The sequence below is a fragment of the Cicer arietinum genome, chromosome 7, assembly GCF_000331145.2.
Source record: "Cicer arietinum cultivar CDC Frontier isolate Library 1 chromosome 7, Cicar.CDCFrontier_v2.0, whole genome shotgun sequence".
In the NCBI taxonomy this organism is placed as follows: domain Eukaryota; kingdom Viridiplantae; phylum Streptophyta; class Magnoliopsida; order Fabales; family Fabaceae; genus Cicer; species Cicer arietinum.
This window is the reverse complement of record NC_021166.2, coordinates 15,193,737-15,214,880: the sequence shown is the minus strand read 5'-3', so window position 1 is coordinate 15,214,880 and position 21,144 is coordinate 15,193,737. Positions and strand designations below refer to the sequence as shown.

The 21,144-nt window shown below is 29.4% G+C and overlaps 2 protein-coding genes and 1 pseudogene across 2 annotated transcripts; 2 read left to right on the top strand and 1 right to left on the bottom strand.

The window, feature by feature from the left end:
* Window positions 1–527: 527 nt before the first annotated feature.
* Window positions 528–5,680, top strand: LOC101490334 (sugar transporter ERD6-like 6). Its single transcript, XM_004509210.4, has 18 exons — window positions 528–858; window positions 955–1,017; window positions 1,122–1,211; window positions 1,316–1,375; window positions 1,486–1,551; window positions 1,655–1,720; window positions 1,839–1,914; window positions 2,218–2,282; window positions 2,438–2,530; window positions 2,681–2,761; window positions 2,879–2,963; window positions 4,390–4,436; window positions 4,533–4,595; window positions 4,681–4,740; window positions 4,826–4,891; window positions 4,976–5,035; window positions 5,142–5,256; window positions 5,341–5,680. Exons 1-18 carry the CDS (start codon window positions 664–666, stop codon window positions 5,451–5,453), a joined length of 1,464 nt encoding a protein of 487 aa, XP_004509267.1. The 5' UTR covers window positions 528–663; the 3' UTR covers window positions 5,454–5,680.
* Window positions 5,681–7,006: 1,326 nt separating this feature from the next.
* Window positions 7,007–11,090, top strand: LOC101489999 (sugar transporter ERD6-like 6; annotated as a pseudogene).
* Window positions 11,091–12,979: 1,889 nt separating this feature from the next.
* Window positions 12,980–17,070, bottom strand: LOC101489678 (uncharacterized). The gene is made up of 4 exons (XM_004509209.4): window positions 16,318–17,070; window positions 14,093–14,182; window positions 13,933–14,000; window positions 12,980–13,419 (listed from the first exon to the last, which is right to left on the bottom strand). Exons 1-4 carry the CDS (start codon window positions 16,969–16,971, stop codon window positions 13,275–13,277), a joined length of 957 nt encoding a protein of 318 aa, XP_004509266.1. The 5' UTR covers window positions 16,972–17,070; the 3' UTR covers window positions 12,980–13,274.
* Between the last annotated feature and the right edge of the window lie 4,074 nt (window positions 17,071–21,144).

Here is a 21,144-nt window from a genome sequence, read left to right as displayed (position 1 = left end):
ATTATTTTATACTTTCACGTGTATCTCAATAAAATTCAATAAAAAAAAAACAAAAAAAAACTGTAGTTAGCATAGACTTGCACAAAAACCACACACACTTTTCATAAACACGCAAATTTGTTGTAGTACTATGACTATCCTATGGTACGGACATATCTTCCTTGAAAGAAAAAAAGAACCACAGCATCCACCGGTCATACACCTCACCGAACCACACAAACCACATTGACATTGCAGTAAATGGGATAGTTCATGCTTTCCCTCGCTTCTACCCTTTTAGCATATCATTCATATTCCATATTAAGCACAAAACATAACCCCGTCAATTATGGTACTCCACAATTCACATCACACGCTAAATTCCAAATATGTCAGTAAAATAGTAGAAATAGAAATCACGATCACGAGTACACACTGCCACAATTACACCACAAGATGATAAGAACCGCGAACCCAACAACCCTTCCAGAATTATTATTATTATTATTATTTTAATTTCACTACTCTCTAACAACGTTATATCTCATGCTTTTAAGCGACACTTTAACACACCTCACCATCACGTTACAAAACCCTCTTTTCTTTCAGACATTTTCGCAAACACCTTATAGATATTGAAATAATAAAACCGTTTCTCCACAACTTAGAAGGAGAGGGGAAAGGATGAGTTTCAGGGAAGATAGCGGAGATGGAAGGGACCTTCAAAAACCGTTCCTTCATACGGGAAGTTGGTATAAAATGGGTTCCAGACAATCGAGTGTTATGGGGTCCACCACTCAGGTTATTCGCGATGGTTCTGTTTCCGTTCTCTTTTGCGTCCTCATCGCTGCTTTGGGTCCCATTCAATTTGGTTTCACGGTATGCTTCAATTCAATTCCATTCAATTAATTCCCAATTTTGAATCATCGTGAAAATCAATTACTGATTTTTTTTTGTGTGTGTGTGTGTGGAAAGTGTGGATATTCTTCTCCGACGCAACAAGCTATAATCAAAGATCTGAATCTCACGGTTTCAGAGGTTTTTATTTATTTTTCTATTTTTGCTTCTTTGGTTTATGATTTTTAATCTTTATAGTTTGTGTTTTTAGTGTTTACTTACTTTTGTTGTTGATATTGGGATAGTTTTCTCTGTTTGGATCTTTATCCAATGTGGGTGCCATGGTGGGAGCTATTGCCAGTGGTCAGATAGCAGAATACATAGGACGCAAAGGGGTATTTTTGATTTCATGTTTGTTTTGAACTCATTCTGTTAAAGGTATAATTGTGAATTCGATGGGTGGTTTTTTGACTTTTGGGGTGTTGTTTGAATGTTGCAGTCATTGATGATTGCTGCAATTCCCAATATAATAGGGTGGCTAGCCATTTCTTTTGCCAAAGTAAGTTGCACTGTTTCCAAGTTGCATGAGTGGTTTGGTTTTGATGTACTATGGTGGTTACTTTTATGTGACGGGATTTTGCCTGATATGATGTTTTGTTGGTTTTATAGGACTCCTCCTTTTTGTTTATGGGGAGGTTGTTGGAAGGTTTTGGCGTTGGGATTATCTCTTATGTGGTAAATTTCATGGCTTTTTGGATCTTTTTATTTGTTGAGCCTATTTGGAAATTTGCTGATTGAAAGCTGTCTGTGTACTGGTTTTTTTCCCCCTGCTGTTAAGGTGCCTGTTTATATAGCTGAGATAGCACCTGAGAACATGAGAGGTAGCCTTGGATCAGTGAACCAGGTTGAAAAGTTGTTGTTTCTGAATCCCGAGTCTTTTCTATGTATTATAATAATATTTATATTAAAGGGGGTGGAGGTATTGAATTTGGAATTTAATATATGCAATTTTTCTGGCTCAGCTCTCTGTTACAATTGGAATAATGCTGGCTTATCTGTTGGGCCTTTTTGCCAACTGGAGAGTGCTTGCAATTCTAGGTAAGTTCCTCATGATTTACTTGGCTAAGTTTTTGTGGATGGACAAATTGAACTCTTTATGGTAACAAGTTTTCATGAGTAAATAAAAGGAAAACGCGTGGAGCATGTGTGTGTTCAGTGGAGGAGCCAGGTTTATAATAAAACAGGGTCCGTCATGGGGGGGGGTGAGAGTAAATTTTCATTAGGATAATTTGTGTAAATTAATACCTCGTTCAAAATGTAAATTCAAAGTTGTATTGTGGTTTGATCTTTCAAAATATTAATCTGTACAACAATGTATTTCTCCTTTTTGTTTTGTTGCAGGGATTCTGCCTTGTACAGTATTAATACCTGGATTATTTTTCATACCAGAATCTCCTCGATGGTTGGTATGAATCAAATGTTATGCACTGTACTGATTGAATTTTTGTACCATTCTTCTTTATTAATACATGCGTTCCTTCCAGAAAAGGGATGACAAGATACTCTACTCTTTCTAATTTTCTTTCTTCTTCTTTTTTATTGGGCCGGTGTGCAATCCTAGGCCAAGATGGGGATGATGGATGAGTTTGAGACTTCGTTGCAAGTGTTGAGGGGATTTGACACTGATATATCTGTTGAAGTACATGAAATCAAGGTATATGGCTTAGTAGCTTATTGCTGATATATGTCTAATTTTTGCTTAACTATGTAAAATATTTAACATAAGCATATTGTGCAGTTTATAGCGTAATTTTAGAATATGTATGTAATAAATATGAACTTCTAACCACTCTGCTTTTTCTAGAGAGCTGTGGCATCAAATGGAAAAAGAGTTACAATCAGGTTTGCAGATCTCAAGAGGAAAAGATATTGGTTCCCTTTAATGGTATTATATGCAATCCAATCTTGGTTCTGATTTTATGCAGTCTGTCTTCCCAAGCTCACTGTTGTAATTTATTAGAAAAGTCAAACATCTAAACTTTGGCTAATTGAATACCTGCAGGTAGGAATTGGATTACTTGTACTTCAGCAATTGAGTGGTATCAATGGAGTTTTGTTCTATTCAACTAGCATCTTTGCAAATGCAGGTGATCATTAATTTTTTGTTAATTTTATTATAGTTGTACTTTTCATTTTGGCATGGAGGGAGGATGAAAAGGACAAGAAAACGTAGGTGATACTGGTTTAAAATCTTCAAATACTGATTTTTTAAATAGAGGAAAAACAACACGGCATCAGATAATAAGCGCAGTTGTAGTCCACACGGTAACTCCAGTGTAAAACCTTCAAATACTTGAAATAGCCATGTCTAGTATAATACAACATGGTTTGAAATGTTAGAGATGCATTAGAAAATTTATATCTAATGTTAAAACACTAATTGTGAAAAATATCCAGGCTGATAATAATTTATAATACAACATGGTTTGAAATGTTAAAACACTAATTGTGAAAAATATCCAGGCTGATAATAATTTCAGCCATTTGCTAAGTTGACTTTCCAACAGTGCTGATTCTTTAACATCTTTAGCTTCGTTAAGCTGCCTTTCCAGCCATTTTTTTGAAGCTTTGTTGTTCTGTTTACAAATGATTCATTTGTAACTTATGAAGCCCATATATACTCCAAAGTTGATGAAGTATTAGTATTGTATCCATATTTGATACTGATATGCCCAGATATGTACCCATTTCATTTTCTACTCAACAACCATACCCCTCCCCTACAATCTCTCCTCCTATATGGACACACATAATTATAATATGTGGTATATTACATAGTTATCAATAGTGGTGGAGCAGCGACTGGCCACTATTTTCTAGCTGTAGCTTTGAGGATTAAAGTTGCAGCTGAAATTGTGGCTAAATAGTGGTGCTATTGACCTGCACTGCGGGAGGGATCCTCGAAAACCCAAAACCACCCTGAAAAGAGAGATGTTTCAGATGAGGGTGTAATGGTATTTTAGACTTGAACTTGTTTGTGTCCTTGATTATTATTTTTATCTACTTGAATGTTTTGCTCTATGACAATTTATTATTAATTATGAATTTTGAGTAACTTTCCAATTCTCGAGCATTTGTAAAAATTCCATTAATTATTTGATTATATACTGATACTAGTATATATATAGCAGCCACCCCTCTCTTTGCTACCCAGTACCCTCTACTGATAACTGTGTATTAGCAGGAAATAAATATTGTATTGTACAAAGACTATCGTATATAGCGTCTAATGTGTCCTTAGTCTCTAATCTCTAATCTCTTTTTTTCATCCTTCCCAACCTAAAGCCATATAGTTTCAATTACTCTAGCTGTTTTTTTATCCTAATGATGTGTTGTCGAGGTGTAGCAAAAGGAATGTAAAGCGTAAACGGCCAATTACATTCTGTTCAGGTTTAGATTTTGGCACTTGTTGGCAATAGGAACTAAAATGAGGTTTTAGATGACAGCCATAACATAATAGCTCCTAGATCTTACTTGCATCTGTTTTGGTATTTGACTTCTGTATTGTAACAGGAATTTCGTCCAGCAATGCTGCTACCGTTGGACTTGGAGCTATTCAGGTTCAAAATGAAGCCTGGACTAAATATTAGGTTTTGCTTGAATTTATATATAGATACTATAGTGAATTCAATTCTGATAATCAGCATTTTTTCCAGGTCATTGCTACTGGAATCGCTACTTGGTTGGTAGACAAAAGTGGTCGAAGGATGCTCCTAATAGTTAGTATAAAGTAGCTTTTTTTACCTCATTATACTGAAAATGCAAATGGAATTTAATATTTGAGATCTATGATAACTTCTGCAGATATCCTCATCTTTAATGACAGCTAGCCTTCTCGTTGTTTCTATAGCATTCTATCTCGAGGTTGGTACAAGTGATGGTGGTGATAGTTTAATTTAATATCCAGAGTTTGGCAATCCTTTTGACTACTTTATTTCATTGATACCAGGGAGTTGTATCAAAGGATTCTCCATATTTCAGCATTTTGGGAATAATATCCGTTGTTGGCCTTGTGGTATTTACTTGAACTCAGTTGTATTTTTTGGGTGTAAGTTTTAAGATTTTTAGTACTTATCAGTTTTATCACCTTATTTGTTAGGTTATGGTAATTGGGTTCTCTCTAGGACTTGGACCAATCCCTTGGCTCATAATGTCTGAGGTATGAAATACTTTAGTAAATCATGGTTGCAGAACTTGGGTTAATTTGTGTTTATTGAATATATTAAATAGTACGTAATTTCTCAATTGTTAATCATCCTTTGCAGATACTTCCGGTGAATATAAAGGGACTTGCTGGTAGTATAGCAACCATGGCTAACTGGCTAGTTGCGTGGATCATCACAATGACTGCGAACTTGCTTTTGACTTGGAGCAGTGGAGGTTTGTGTTTTGTGTATTATTCATGATTCATGCATCTCTTGTATAATTGTCAATATAATGCTGACATTGTTTCATTGTCTATAGGGACATTCACAATCTACACAATCGTAGCCGCTTTCACCGTTGCATTTACATCAATGTGGGTACCTGAGACTAAGGGAAGAACATTGGAAGAAATTCAGTTTTCTTTAAGATAAAGTATGTTTTGGGAGAGCATACCAGTAGTCTCTCATGTTTAAATGAAATGATGTTGTATGATATCATGTATTTTTAGTCTTGTGTATTGATTATGTTTTCTGTAGCAAATGTAAGAAGGGAAACATCAGTGCATCTCTTATTTATTTTATTTTACTGTACAAGCTGCTGTGGAAAAAAGATATATGATAATAAAATAATGAGAAAGAAACTTGTTTTGTAGTCATAAGATAGCCTCACAAATTACCGAGTTCATTTCTATTTCAAGTTACACTCTGCATTTGCTATTGGGAAGAAGGAAATTGTTTGATGTGCCCATAGTAGATATGGGGTCACTCCAAGTGAGTAAGTACCAAATTAAGAGATAGCATCGATTAAAAAAAGAACGAGTTTGAGTTGGTATGATTGTTTTTTTTGTTGTTGCTGCTGGATGTATGATTATATATATATTGAGACAATATGTTTACATTATTTATTTATGGTGTCTATTGTCCACCAGACATTATAAGACAAAATAATTGTTTATTAACCCAATGATTTGCCATGTATTGTTCTCATTATCCTTTACACCGTGCACCAAACACACCCTATAAAATATCAACAGGATTTATCTATTTGACACATGTTTGGCTCTTTTGTGTATATTACAGTTGTGATTTTGTATGCCAAACCTATATTAATTACAGTAAATTATTTCGAATAGTAATTTCAGTATGTATTTGTGTTTTGAAATTTTAAAGTATATTAAGTATTTATATGCAAAACTAAAAAAGTTTAACTATAACCTAAATGTGCATATAATTTAGTTTGATTAGTGGCTCATTAGTGTATTTTTCAAAAGTTTTGTTCTTTGATAACTTGTCATTTAATTTGTTTAATAAACATTTGTTTTTAATTTTTTAGAAAAAAAGAAAATTGTTTTAATTAAATAACTAAACATGATTAATAATATAAAACTAATTTTGTTCTCCCTTTTCACATTGATGCCACGTTAATTAACATATTCATGGGGCAAGACACAACTAAAATATAGAGAATTAAAACTCTAATTAAATTATAATCGAGACCAAACTTAGGAAGTTCCAATTTTATAGAACCAAAAACATACTGTTTAATATAAAACAGAATAAGCCATCAATTAAATTATACATTATAAAAGTACCACATATATATTAAGTAAAACAAAAGAAAAGCCAAGGAAAAAAAGCAGCTAACTATAAGTACAATGAAGTATTTTTTATAACTAAAATAGATATTCAATTCAGAGGGAACCCAAGTAGATAGCAATAAATTCACATCACATCACATATTACCTTATTAACATGTCCGTGTTCAAATAATTCCAACCACACGACATGATTATATGACTGAGACATTAATATCCATCTTACGTAAGGGATGGCAGTGGACATGGTCACATGATATCTTTTGGTCTCCACATTTATCGCATGTCCAAGTGACGCGGACAAGTCTCAAGGACCTCAAAAACTAATAACTTATACTTCCACTTCTAACTACCATCTCAGATTTTCTTGATTCCATTAGACCTCTCACAATCTTGCTATAATTTAATCAAATTAATTAATTACTAATCGGTGTTTTCTACTAACACAAGACCTTTAATTCAAGGTTCTCAAAATCATCCAACAAGAATTTGATCTGTACAAAAATAACAATGCCTTTGGGTGAAGACTACGAAGATGCTAGGAACCTTAGGAAACCATTTGTCAACAACAACAATAATAATGCTGGAACTGGCTCCTTTTTTATTGTCATATGTGTTCTCGTCGTAGCTTTGGGGCCCATTCAATTTGGTTTCACGGTGCTTAATTCAGCTATTAGATCATATACAATCGATTTTATTTATTTTAATTTAGCGGTTTATAAGAGGATCCATTTTGTTTCAACCGACTCACATTTTTTTAATATATAATTTTGTTTTATATATCATGCACATGTTTTCTATAATGTTTATTTATATAGTGTGGATATTCTTCACCAACGGAAGCAGCTATGATTCGAGATCTTAATCTAACAATTTCGAAGGTATTTATTTATTTGAGTTGCTTTCATTTTTTTTTCTCTGCAAGTTTGTTTCCCATAACATTATTAGTAACGCTTTGAATATAATGTCCCGACAGTTTTCATTGTTTGGTTCTTTATCCAACATTGGTGCAATGGTTGGAGCAACAGTCAGTGGTCAAATAGCAGGATACTTTGGGCGTAAGGGGGTATTGTACCATGATGATCTAACATATTCTCAGTTTTTTGTTTTCTTTAACACTTACTTTTGAAATAAAATATGTTAACAAGTTATTTATAACTTCTAAGTCACCTAAATATTTAAACAATTTTAATGTCTATAAGATTAAAATAAATTGAAATTTATTATGAGATTGAATCTAATGAAAGGAATTAGACTTGTACAATGTAGTAAATTTGAATTTGAATTTTCGTTAAAAAATGTATTTATATTTTTTGGTGAAAAAAATTTGTAGTATTAAATTTTGTAGGAACACAAAATCCGAATTTTAGATTTATATTTCTATTATTTTATTATTTTTTATGCTTCAAAATTTATATTAAATTTATCTTTTATTAAAAAATTATAAATATTTATAAGAGAAAATGTTTATAATATTTTAAATATATTTACTAAAAATCATTTAAAAAATGAAAGAGTACACTTGCGTTGACTTCACTTTAAGAGAAACTAAAATTGTTTGACAAAAAATGTTGCAAAGACCAAACTCACTGATGTCCTTAAAATGAATCAAAATTTTATGTTGGTCTTCTAAAACATTAGTGTCTTTCATCATCCCCAGCTAATATTTTTCATTAAAAAACTTTAATGTCTTTTATTATCTTAGAAATTGTTTAATTTTGAAATTTATCTGTGGAATTTTAAATTGCAGTCACTAATAGTCGCAGCAGTCCCAAATATATTTGGATGGCTCGCCATTTCCATAGCCAAAGTAAGTACTAATAACATGTCTAGTATGTTACCATGAATGCTTCTTTTAACAAGCAAGTTTCTTACTTTCTAATGGCAAGTTATATTATTTACTCCTTTTCTAGGACTCGTCCCTTCTATTTATGGGAAGATTGTTGGAAGGATTTGGAGTTGGAATAATTTCTTATGTGGTAATCTTTATTTCCTATAGCTACTAATTCTTGATTATAATACATATATAGCCTTAGGTATCAATAATACTTTAGCTCTTAATCTTGATGTATCATATTATGACTTAAAAAAAAATTCATATTATGAATATGGATCTCTCAATTAAAAATTACCACAATCTTTCTTTATAACTGATATTTGAAGAGTTTTACTTTTGATTGTCCGTATAACATTTTTTATACTATCCATGTATTACAAATTATATTTATGACTTCTAAATTAATTATAATTAAATTAATTATTTTTGGTTTAGGTACCCATTTATATAGCTGAGATATCGCCAAGAACCATGAGGGGTAGCCTAGGATCTGTGAACCAGGTTGGGTGTATGATGCTTTCAAAAAGAAGGATTACATATTTATTTATTTAATAATTGATGTGAATATTTATGATGTCCTTCTCATGTAGCTCTCAATTACCATTGGGATAATGCTGGCTTATTTCTTAGGCATATTTTTCAACTGGAGAACACTAGCATTGTTAGGTGAATTTTTAGCTTTATATTTATCATTGCAAAATTACTACATTGGGATTTTATCAATATAATGAAGCATTTCTCTGTTTTGTTTTTCAGGAATTTTGCCATGTGCTGTATTAATACCTGGCCTATACTTCATTCCAGAATCACCTAGATGGTTGGTATGCATCATATATATTAATTCAATTTCTCTACCTATTCACTTTTTTCAGAGGATAGCTGAAGGATTTAAATATCACCTTTTTCTTTATTTTTATTTTCTTTTCAAATGTCTAGGCCGAAATGGGAATGATAGAAAGGTTTGAAGCTTCATTACAATCTTTACGTGGACCCCATGTTGATATTACTATGGAAGCACAAGAAATACAGGTACTTAACCTTATATACTACTATACTACATACATGTTCATGAAATTTCAGTACATTTTTAATGAGAAACGTTGATGTTCATCATGTTAAGGGATCATTGGTATCAAACAACAGAACAGATACTGTACATTTAGCAGATCTCAAGAGGAGAAGATATTGGTATCCCTTGATGGTATGAATTCAATTTTATTTTTCCTCTAGTCAATTTTTTCCACTTTCTTCCCACAATTTTATGCTTTTATTATGCAGGTAGGTATAGGATTGCTTGTGCTGCAGCAACTTTCTGGTATCAATGGAGTATTTTTCTATTCTAGTAAGATTTTTTCAAGTGCAGGTAATTGATGATATTTTTTTCTCCATTAATTAATTGTCTACTTTTATGTCATGTTATATATGTTCTAATTAGCCTCCTTAATTTATGTTATTGATAGGAATTTCATCTAGTAATGTTGCTACATTTGGACTTGGATCTATTCAGGTTAAAAGCTTTATATACATGTTCTAGTACAAACAATATTGCATTCATAGGAATATAAAAATATAATCATTGCCTAACTTTTTTAATTATTCAGGTTGTAGTGACTGGGATCTCTACTTGGTTGGTAGACAGAAGTGGGAGAAGAGTGCTTCTTATAGTAAGTATTAATTGAATTTAGCTTCTTATAGATTCCATTAATATATATATATATATATATATGAATAGAAAGTATATGAAAGCTTTAATTATCATTGCAGGTATCTTCCTCTGTGATGACTGTTAGCCTGCTCTTAGTTGCTACATCATTTTATCTAGGGGTTGGTAATCAATCACTAAATCTTGAATTTCAATTCAATTTATTATATACTAAATGGTGTTATTTAATTGAACTCAGGGAGTTGTAACAAATGGCTCTGAGCTTCATAAAATGTTGGGGATGCTCTCTGTTGTGGGGCTTTTGGTATGAAAATTTTATTGATTTGGCATGTTTCTTTTGTGTGAGGGGTTTAAGTATTTGTCAAACTAACTAATTATTTGTTTTTAGACTTTGGTAATTGGTTTTTCTATTGGTGTTGGACCCATCCCTTGGCTTATAATGTCTGAGGTATGCACAAAGACCTATTTCAAAACTCATACACTACATTGATTTGGACCAAATTAGCATGTGAGACTTTTTGTTTTGCTTTTTCAGATACTTCCACCAAATATTAAGAGCCTTGCTGGAAGTGCAGCAACGTTTCTGATTGGTTCACAGCTTCTATTGTCACTCTGACTGCAAATTTGCTTCTAAATTGGAGCAATGCAGGAACATTCACAATTTATGCAATTTTTGCTGTCATCAATGTTGCTTTTGCTCTACTTTGGGTTCCTGAGACCAAGGACAGAACATTGGAAGAAATTCAGGCATCCTTTATAAGATAGTTTAGATGATTAATTGATATTGTATTTATTCTAATTTTTAAGTAGGATTTAGGTACATACAATATCCATTTTTGTTTCCTTTGATTTTGGTACAGCTAGCTTTACTACCATTTATCAGTATGTTAATTCTTTCCAAATTTAGTTAGATAAATATATAAAAGGATCTTGATACATTTTAGCCATTTGAAATTTGAACAAGAATAATTTTCAATTAAGACATTGTCATAATTTTATATGTGTAATATCATCTACTTTATTGTAAGTGTTAGACATAAGTCCTCTTGATCATGATTTTGACATAATTAACAAACATACAATGTACATGTATCATTTGATAAATCTAACAGGTTGAACTGAGTAACATTTTAGGAAAAACAAGCAAACATTATACACTTGGAACAAAAGCTTGGAACTCAAGGAATCAACCAAAATTGGAGGATGTGCTTGACAAAGATGGAAATATGTATAGTGTGATTAGTAGTTATAGTAGTTATTTAGTAAACTCATCACTATGGTTTCATACTTAAAAGTATTTGCCAAAGTAAAAATGAAATCATAAAATAAGAAAGTAAATCAATCAACTGATAAGTCAATTGATGAATCAATTGGACAATCGATTGTCTGACTCAGAACAAACGTTTTTACTAAGTAAATCGATTACTTAAAAGTCTTTTAGTGAAACCTGAGTTCTGCGTTTAATCCAATCAATTGGACAATACATCAATTGAGTAATCGATTTTGTGATTCACAGAACCAACCACTTACTAAATCAATCGATTGTCAAATCGATTGTGAAAAAGTTTTTCATCAGGAATGAGTTCTGTGACCAGCCAAGTCGATTGGCAAATCGATTGCATTAAAATGTCTGGGTCACTGTGATCAGCCAAATCAATTTGCAAATCGATTGAACTAAACGTTTGAGTTACAGGAAGAATTCAGTTCATTGTCAAATCGATTATGACTATGATTATGCGTCAACTGAGCAATCGATTGTTTTGATCGCGTTGTTTGAACAAAACACCTATAATCGATTACCCAATCGATTCTGATATAATCTTAGTATCAGTTTCTGATTTATGCATTAAAAGAATCGATTGACAAATCGATTAATGCTTATATTTTTCAAGATTCAAGAAAAACAAGAAACGTGATAATCGATTGAGCAATCGATTAAGATGGTTTTAAACTTTTATAAAATCGATTGACCTGATGTTTTTCTCAATATATATAAGTTGATTCAATCACATTTTAAAATAACCATATACACTACACTTGAAACAATTATTCATTACACGTTTTTCACAATACAGAAACCAGAAAAAACACTTTGAAAGAAATAATTGTAACCACACACAAAATACTCATTTGGCAAATCCTGTTTGTGTGTAATTCATATTGTGATTGAGTCATCATCATTTGTCCTTTTTTATCTTTTCTGTAAAAACAATCTGTAAAGAAAGTTCTGGAAATCCAATAGTGTAAACTGATGACTATCTTTGTTGGTGCATGTGTTCATCAAGAAGAAGTCTCATCTTGATCTCGTGAGGGTTTGGCGAGTAACTCTAGGGATAAGGTGGCATTGTAATAGAAGCGAGTGAGTTGGATAGATAGGCCATGTGTGAGCTGGACAATCTGTAAAACGTACTCAAGTCGATTCTATTGGAAAGGCTGAAATCTGGTTTAGATTTCAGCACTGGTAGGCTATCAAACGGAAGTATAAATCCATGATTTTCTCTCGCTCCCTCTCTCTTTACTTTTCATATTAATCTTGCATGTGATCGTAAACTTCCGCTGTGAATAAACTGTTTGAATTTTTTACTGTTAAAATAGGAATTAATATTAAACAAATTGGATTTGATATTAATTCATCACTTAGGAAAGAATTAGATAATCTTATTGATAACATTGTATAAAATTAGTAAAGACATTTCTCATATATTCCTAACAACCATAATTTCCAACAGTAAGGTGCAACCCCGTTTAGAAGAGTTAAATCTAAAAAGAGAAAGAATTATATCTTTAAACAAATGATTCTTTAGCTTTCTATATTATACAACAGTGATGGAAAATTCAAATTTAATTTAATTTAATAGGTAGAAAAGAGCACTACTATATATCAATATATCATGTAAATAAAATTATCTTATAATTATTGCATATGAAAGAGTAGAATACAATGAATGATAGAGACAATTAATGAACTCCATTTCAAACTAATTAGACCAATATCCAGACCAAAAGATATATAATCTTTTTCTTCTTCCGATGTATAAAATTTGAATTGAAGGGACAGTATTCCAATTTAAAGTAGAAAAGACATTAATATTCAATATTTATAAATAAATTTATATTTGTCTTCCTCCTTCCTCTAGTTGAAAATATATAATTGAATGTCAAGTTATTTGTTTGGCTTCATTTGACGCCAAGAAGGAAGCAATAAAATGCTTGAGGCATCTATTGTAGACACATGGTCGCTCCAAATGAACAAGGTGACCAGCTTTCTTTATGCCTTCAAATGTTGTGCCATCTCCTAGTTGCCTGTCATTAGATACATCACATCATTTACACATATTACTATGTACTACAACTATTCATACCGATTAACACTCCAATATGTACAGAAAATAAACAGAGGTCACCATAATTGACATGTAAATTAAATATATACTAATAACATCTCAATAATTCTTCAAAAAATTTCACCGTTTATTTATGTACTATCTATCTTTATATCAATGGTTGTTAAATCGAAATTAAATAATCTAAATTTTAAATTTTGAGAAAAACAAAAAAATATCTTCATATTTCATAAATTGTTAATTTTATTTTAGCAATCACCAATGTACTAACGGTTTAAATACAAGATATTAAAATTGTAGAAACTTATTTTCTACATTTTTGTTGGTGATATCAAAAGAGTTTTTAATTATTAGAGATTTTAAATTCAAAATCTATAAATTAACATAACCACTAAATTATTCATATTTAATTATTAATATTTAATTATAAAAATATATATAGAGAGAGAGAGAGAAAGGTCTAGAGCCTTACTCTTTCATATTTTGAGCAAGCTCCGATTTGAAAATTTGATCATTCTCGCCCCATAGAAGATGTATCCTCTGCAAATTGATAATTATCATTTACTCATACTCGATGATGAAAGCAATAAGGTTATAGAAATAACATGTAGAGTGGTGTAGATTATTATTACCTGTGTGAAACTTGGGATGTCTATATCTCTATTGCTAATAACTAAGCCATCTAATAACTCACCTCTCTCCTTCCTATTTGTGAACATCACCTGCAACATTTGAATAGAGTAATCTATTTTTTAAATAATAGCAACATTTGAATAGATAATAATGCATTATAATTTCTATGAGAGACTTGCCCATCAAATGAGGCTTTTCGTGACTTTAGGATAATCAATTTGTGTTTATAAGAAATATGATATACTTAACTCTTAAATCTTCACAACGGACGACACGTTTTTGTTCAATTACTATCTAATATTATTACTTAATAGGGAAAGTTAGTTGAACTAAGCCTAATTTTATATTTATAATACTATTTATGGTCCAATTGTGTTGTTTACTTGTTTTATCAAAACAATGCTATTGGACAACTCAATTGATTTGAATTGAGAGTTGAATTATGAGTGAAAAAGTAAAATAATTAGAGTTTGAACCATGAAAAAGAAAAAGAAAAAGATGAAAAAATAATTTAACTAATATACAAATATTTGTTTATGAAAAAAATAAGAAAGTGAATATGTAAAAGAAAAAATATGGACAAGTTCTGTCAAAAAAAACATATCGACAAAAATAATAAAGTACGATTGATGCAACACCAACCCAATTAATCCGAATGTCCAGGAATTAAATAAATAGTCGGAAAGTCAATCTCTACAACAACACATGTCAAACATTTTTCTTTTGACTCATGTCAAACGTATAATTAATCACAAGTTCAATATAACATTTTGGCTTTATTTGTTTAATCTTAAAAAACTTGCATACTATATACTTCTACAATTTTAAAAATTCATTTATAAGATACTTCTATAATTTTAAAATTATTAAAGAAACACAATAGCTATTTCTTTTTTAAGTTTTAATTGATTAATCAAAATCTAGTATTAAACTCTAAAATCTTTTTTATTTTGTATTTGGGTTAGTGACAAAGCTTAAACAGAAAAGAATAGGGTAGCAAGATTTTTAAAATTTAAATAGATGGAATTTGAAAAATATATTGACAAGTAAACCTCTAACACTATCAAAGAGAAGTAGTGGATCTAATTTTGAATTGACAATTTTAATAATTAAAAATTAATTTTTAAAAAATAAAAATTGAATTTTTTTTAAATATGAAATTATTTATACTATTAAAATAAGTTTATTAATTATAATAAAAAAATAATTTATAATTATTAAAATATTTTAACATAACACTTTTTTAACATAACAATACTGATATAATATGTCTTTAAAATAATATTAATATACTATAGATAAAAAATAATGATTTAATTAAAATATTTACAGATTTATTTTAAATTACATAAAACTATATTCAATTTAATAGAAGTTAAATTTATTTAATTTGATTCATTTTAGACTCGAACTCATGTAAAATATCAAATCGATTTAATAAATTTTGAATAAATTTTTGGACTTATTGAATTAGTTGGTTTGATTTTTATTATATTTTTAATTAAAAATCACAATCTACAAGATTGGAATTTAGAGAGTTAAGGTTCAAAATTTTAATTTATTTTATAATTATCGTGGAATTATTTTTATAATTTTTCTTATAAATTACTACATCTGATCCTATTTATAAGATAAAATTACAAAAAACATTAAAATCAATGTACTCATTAATTATTTTAATTTTTTAATTATTTTTGCATATATATTTTTATTGAAAACTGTAAAATATTAAATATCTATTCATAATATTAAATAAACAAACATATTAAATGATAATATACAAATATTTTAATAATAAATATATTTTAAAAGTTGTAATTTTTTTTATATATAAAAGATTCTCTAAAAAAATTCCATTATATATAGAAGCGGGGGGAATAATATATTTTAAAAGTTGTAATTTTTTTTATATATAAAAGATGCTCTAAAAAAATACTATTATATACAGAACAGGAAGGAATAATATATTTTAAAAGTTGTAATTTTTTTTATATATAAAAGATTCTCCAAAAATTCCTAACAATTTCTTTTAAAAAAGATAATCTATAAGGAAAACTAAAAGAAAATAATACTTGTAATTAGTAAAAAACACTGCATCTTTAAGTCTAAGTTTGAGTTGTGTATAGTGAGTTTCATTAAAAAATATGGTTCAATAAACTAAAAAATCAGTTAAAATATTGTTATAGTATAAAATGAAAAAGGAAGGACAAAAGTAGGGACATACCCGAAGAAAGTCTTTATGTAAACGATCAGGGAACCAAAACTTTTTATAAGCAGCAACAGACAAAAGGGCCTTAAGACCCTTAACAGAATTAGGCAACAAAAGTTCAGAAGAAGAAGAAAAACCAAGTTCTTTCATTGTACTAACACTAATTGAATCAGTCATAGCAAATATAGATCCAGATATAACCATAGCTTCAACCAATTCAGGGTACATCTCAGCCATTTTAAAAGCCACCATTCCACCATAACTAAAACCAACAACAATACACTTTTCAACACCAAGTTTCCTTAAACCTGTCGCCAAACACTCTGCTTGAAAACTCGGTGACCTTTCCGCTTTATCCGTTACGGACCCTCCGAAGAATAGTAGATCCGGAACATAAACAGCGTACTTTTTTGTCAACGCGCCTACTTGAAACTGCCACGTCACTATTCCTTCCGCTGCGAAACCGTGTATTAGAACCACTACGGGCTTATTGGGCTTCGCTATTATTTTGGGCTTTTCTTGTTTTTTCTTAGGCTTTGTTATTGTTTCTGAAGGTACCCAGAATGTCATTACTGTTCCTGATTCTATTTCCACCGTGTAGGGCCTTATTCCTGCCATTTTCATTAGCACATGCATCAATGGTTTTTGTGCTGCCACGAGATTCACCATGGTCAATTTCTATGTGGTTGATGATGGTTTTTACCAATGAAGTTCATGACCATAGAAGAGTTTTATTTATATATATATACTAGTATAGTTGGTTAGTGGGGTTTGGTGCTAGGTTGTTGTAATTGCTTGTCCCAAAGACCAAACACATTTATGACGATTCACAAATTTGATTTCATACACAAAGCCGATATTGCTAATTTAAGAATTTTCTCATTAAGTTTTTTGTTTTTGTTTTGAAGAGTCAATAAGTTTTTTTTTTTTTGAGTCGATACAAACTTAAATTTTTGAAAAATGATAAATAAACAGCAACAAAATTTAAAAATATTACTTCCTTCAATTATAAATATAAAGAGAAAAGTAATTCACACTAAATAAGAATACTAATTAATTTTTCGGTGAAGTTTTATTTTAGCTTTTAAAAAAATTAAAGTCGTGACAATTGTCCTACTTGACCTACGGCAAAAAAAAAAGTAAAAAACAAATATGTTTTTGACAATGATTAAGAAGATATAATTTATTGGACAACAAAAAAAAATTCTCTAAATAGTTATTCTCACTAAATCTCTCACTTTTAATTTTTTTTAGCATTTAAATAAAGGATTATTTAATTAAACATCAATACTATTTGGCAATTTTAGAAAGATTTATAACATATAAAAAAATGGAACCAACAATGTACCAAAAACAAAATACAAGATACTTAAATGCCACAGAATAAAAAAAAAATGAACAATTTATTGATGATAAAATCATTTAGGGGACTTTTATTTTGAATGGTCATATTGTCTTTTTTTTTCATCAAGGACTAAACTGTCTTTTTTATTGTTGGTCAAAGGTCAAATTATCTCTTTTTAATCATTGGTTTTTATTAAAAACTTAAATTTATTCGTTCATACTAATAAGAATTATATCTATTAAAAAGACTACAATTCAAAGTCACTAAAACCTATATATATATAATTATTATTAGAGATTTAATTGTCCCCTTCAAAAAGATGGTTCATGTATTATTTAAGTTTTCCATGTTTATTTTTCTCAAAAATTAGAATTGGCGTTTAACTTTTTTAAAAAACAATTTGGGATATTAATTTATTTGCAAAGATTAAAATAAATTTTCACTCTTCAATTTTTTATTGCTTATATTTATATCCTAAAATTTGATATATTATTGCTTATGTTTTAGAGAAGAAAAAAACTTATTCAAAACAAAAAATAATAAGAAATGGAGGGAGTAGCTATCACTTGCATTTTATATTTTTGGAATATTATTAGTTAGGCCCTGAATAAGAAAGAACCACGTATATTAAAGCCATAAACCAGCCTGAATTAGCTTATTAAAGGATTATACAGGTGTTTTTTTGCACTCAATCAGGATTGTATTGTATGCTTGTACAGTGGTTGTGTTTAGTAACCAAACATATACACGCAACCAAAGTAGAGTAGAGGGAGATAATATAATGGAAAGTTTGAATTGCTGAAAACACTAACACAATCATCAGTCTAAACTCAATTTATGATATGATTTTTTATTTATTTATGATTCATATTTTTATGATAACTCCAATTAATTAATTTTTTATAAATATTTCAATTAATCATTATAACTCAGATATTAAATACAGCGCGATAAAAACAACCTACCAACCTTTACACCAATTTGTATTTGTCCGCCATATTAATAAAGGAACATTTTATTTTATAATACTAAATCTATTTTTTTAATTTTAATTTAATTTATAAACGTTTGAGATTATTAAATTGAACTCTTATCAGAGTTCGAATAAAAAAAATTAATTAATTTTTTATAAATATTTCAATTAATCATTATAACTCAGATATTAAATACAGCGCGATAAAAACAACCTACCAACCTTTACACCAATTTGTATTTGTCCGCCATATTAATAAAGGAACATTTTATTTTATAATACTAAATCTATTTTTTTAATTTTAATTTAATTTATAAACGTTTGAGATTATTAAATTGAACTCTTATCAGAGTTCGAATAAAAAACTAAATATATTTATTATTTTATTTATAAAATCTATTATTTTTAATAAAAATTTTGTAGAGCTTAAACTTATTTTTAAAACTCTTTTGTTACGCAAAGTTTATATATTATCAGTACATTACAACAATTTATACATAATTTTAAAAATAATTATAATAATATAACTATTGTAATTAATTGAGATTCAAAATATAAATAAATTTTAACTAAATTTACTTTGATAATATTATTATTTAAAAATATTAGAAAACATAATTATTTTTATTTGTTAAAAAATCAAATTTAAATAATTAATTAATGTGTAAATAGTTATTAATTGACGAATACTGAAATACTTGTTAATAAGCAAAAGAGTGGTTTTTTTGTTGGTACGTTTGATTAAAGAGTAAATTTTATTATCAAATTTATAAAGTTGTTTAGTTTTGATCAACTATATTACCTGCTTAAAAGATATATTTTTGTGCGGACCCACTAATATAGTTGTTACAGGAGCGGCGAGAAATTGTTTTTGGAATTTAAAAATTTAGTTAATGTCATAGAAAACAAGTTGGACACTAGAATGTCATACTGTACTGTTGAATATAATTATTAGAAAGATACGTTGGATACTAGAATGTCATATGTACTGTTGAATATAATTATTAGGACAGTTGAACGGTTGATTGCATATGTGAAGTTATATCTATTAAATGCAAATACATTCATCTACTAAGTTGACATATACAACTGGGAAAAAAGATAACATTACCTCAATATCTATATTTATTATACGAACATAATTGAGAGGGTACTAACTTTTTATTTTTATATAATATATATTAGAATTGATATCAACTTTTAGTACTTGTATATATATTTATCAACTTTTAGTACTTGTATATATATTTATCAACTTTTAGTACTTGTATATATATTTTTAGAGGTATAAATTTTTTTTAAGTACTAGAAAGTATACGTGCATACTTGCGTTAATACAATGTTTTATTTTTTTAATGTATGTATGGAAAAAAAGATTTAATCCACTATAATTATAATTTACACTTGAACATTTGATTAGTTACAATGATTATGTCAATTTTCACATCTTCAACTTTGTAACATCAAGTTGTTGAGGAAATGGCAGCCACTATTGAACTCAGTTTACAAGTTCTAACAAGTCATCTTAATACAATCAGTCACTATTAGATTTGATTACAACAAAATAATTGTTAGTGGTTTTGCATGATTTTCTTTCTAACTAGAGAATGTTTATAAGATAAGCTATCAGAATTTTCTTTCTCAACACTTAAGATAAATTTGAACAATTTATAACTCAGTGTTGGTTTGCTAATTTGTGAGTGTTTTTCTTTGAAAGAAATGTTGTAAGTTGTTGTGTTTCTAATGTGTCTTCTTCTATCTTTTGAAATTGAAATCGAGTGGCATTTACAGAAGCAATTATAACATTGCCTTTGTCTTTCAAGGTAAGGCTGAGTATCCTTCATGGAATAGTATTGTGTCTTTCATGGTATGGTCATGTGTCCTTAAACATAGAGTTTCATTGTTTTTAGTAATTGATCCATTTGAAAATAAATATGACAGTCGAGCTCAAATTGAAATCGATAATTTCTTCAAGTATTTGAATTAAGTTTAGATAAAGTAGAAGTACTAGGCCAGAGGCACAAAACAATAAGAGACATGATTATCAAAGCCAACAAATTTATTAGAGGCAGTAGACAATCCGACCCAACATATTATTTGAGTCAGATTTACCAAAAGCAGTGCTGATAATCAGAGGTAGTGTTGATAATCAGAGGCAGTGCATTCTTTGTATGCATATGATATTTTCCTCTTGTTAGAGCGTTGACTGTTATCATAAGCATTGACTTTGTCATGACGTTGACTTTTATCAAATGCATTGGATTTTTCAATGTTGACTTTACTCCAAACAATGACTATTTCATAGCATTGACTTTTCTAGAGGATACATAATATTTCACAATCATACACTTGATGAGATTATCAGAGACAAAAGAATTCTTGTTACACTTATTAGTGTTAGAGACATAAGAATTCTTGTTACGCTTATTAGTGTTAGAGGCATAAGAATTTTTGTCACGCTTATGTATTAGAGGCAGAGGAATATAATCCAGTTGTGAACCATTTGGATGCACTAGAAAATAAA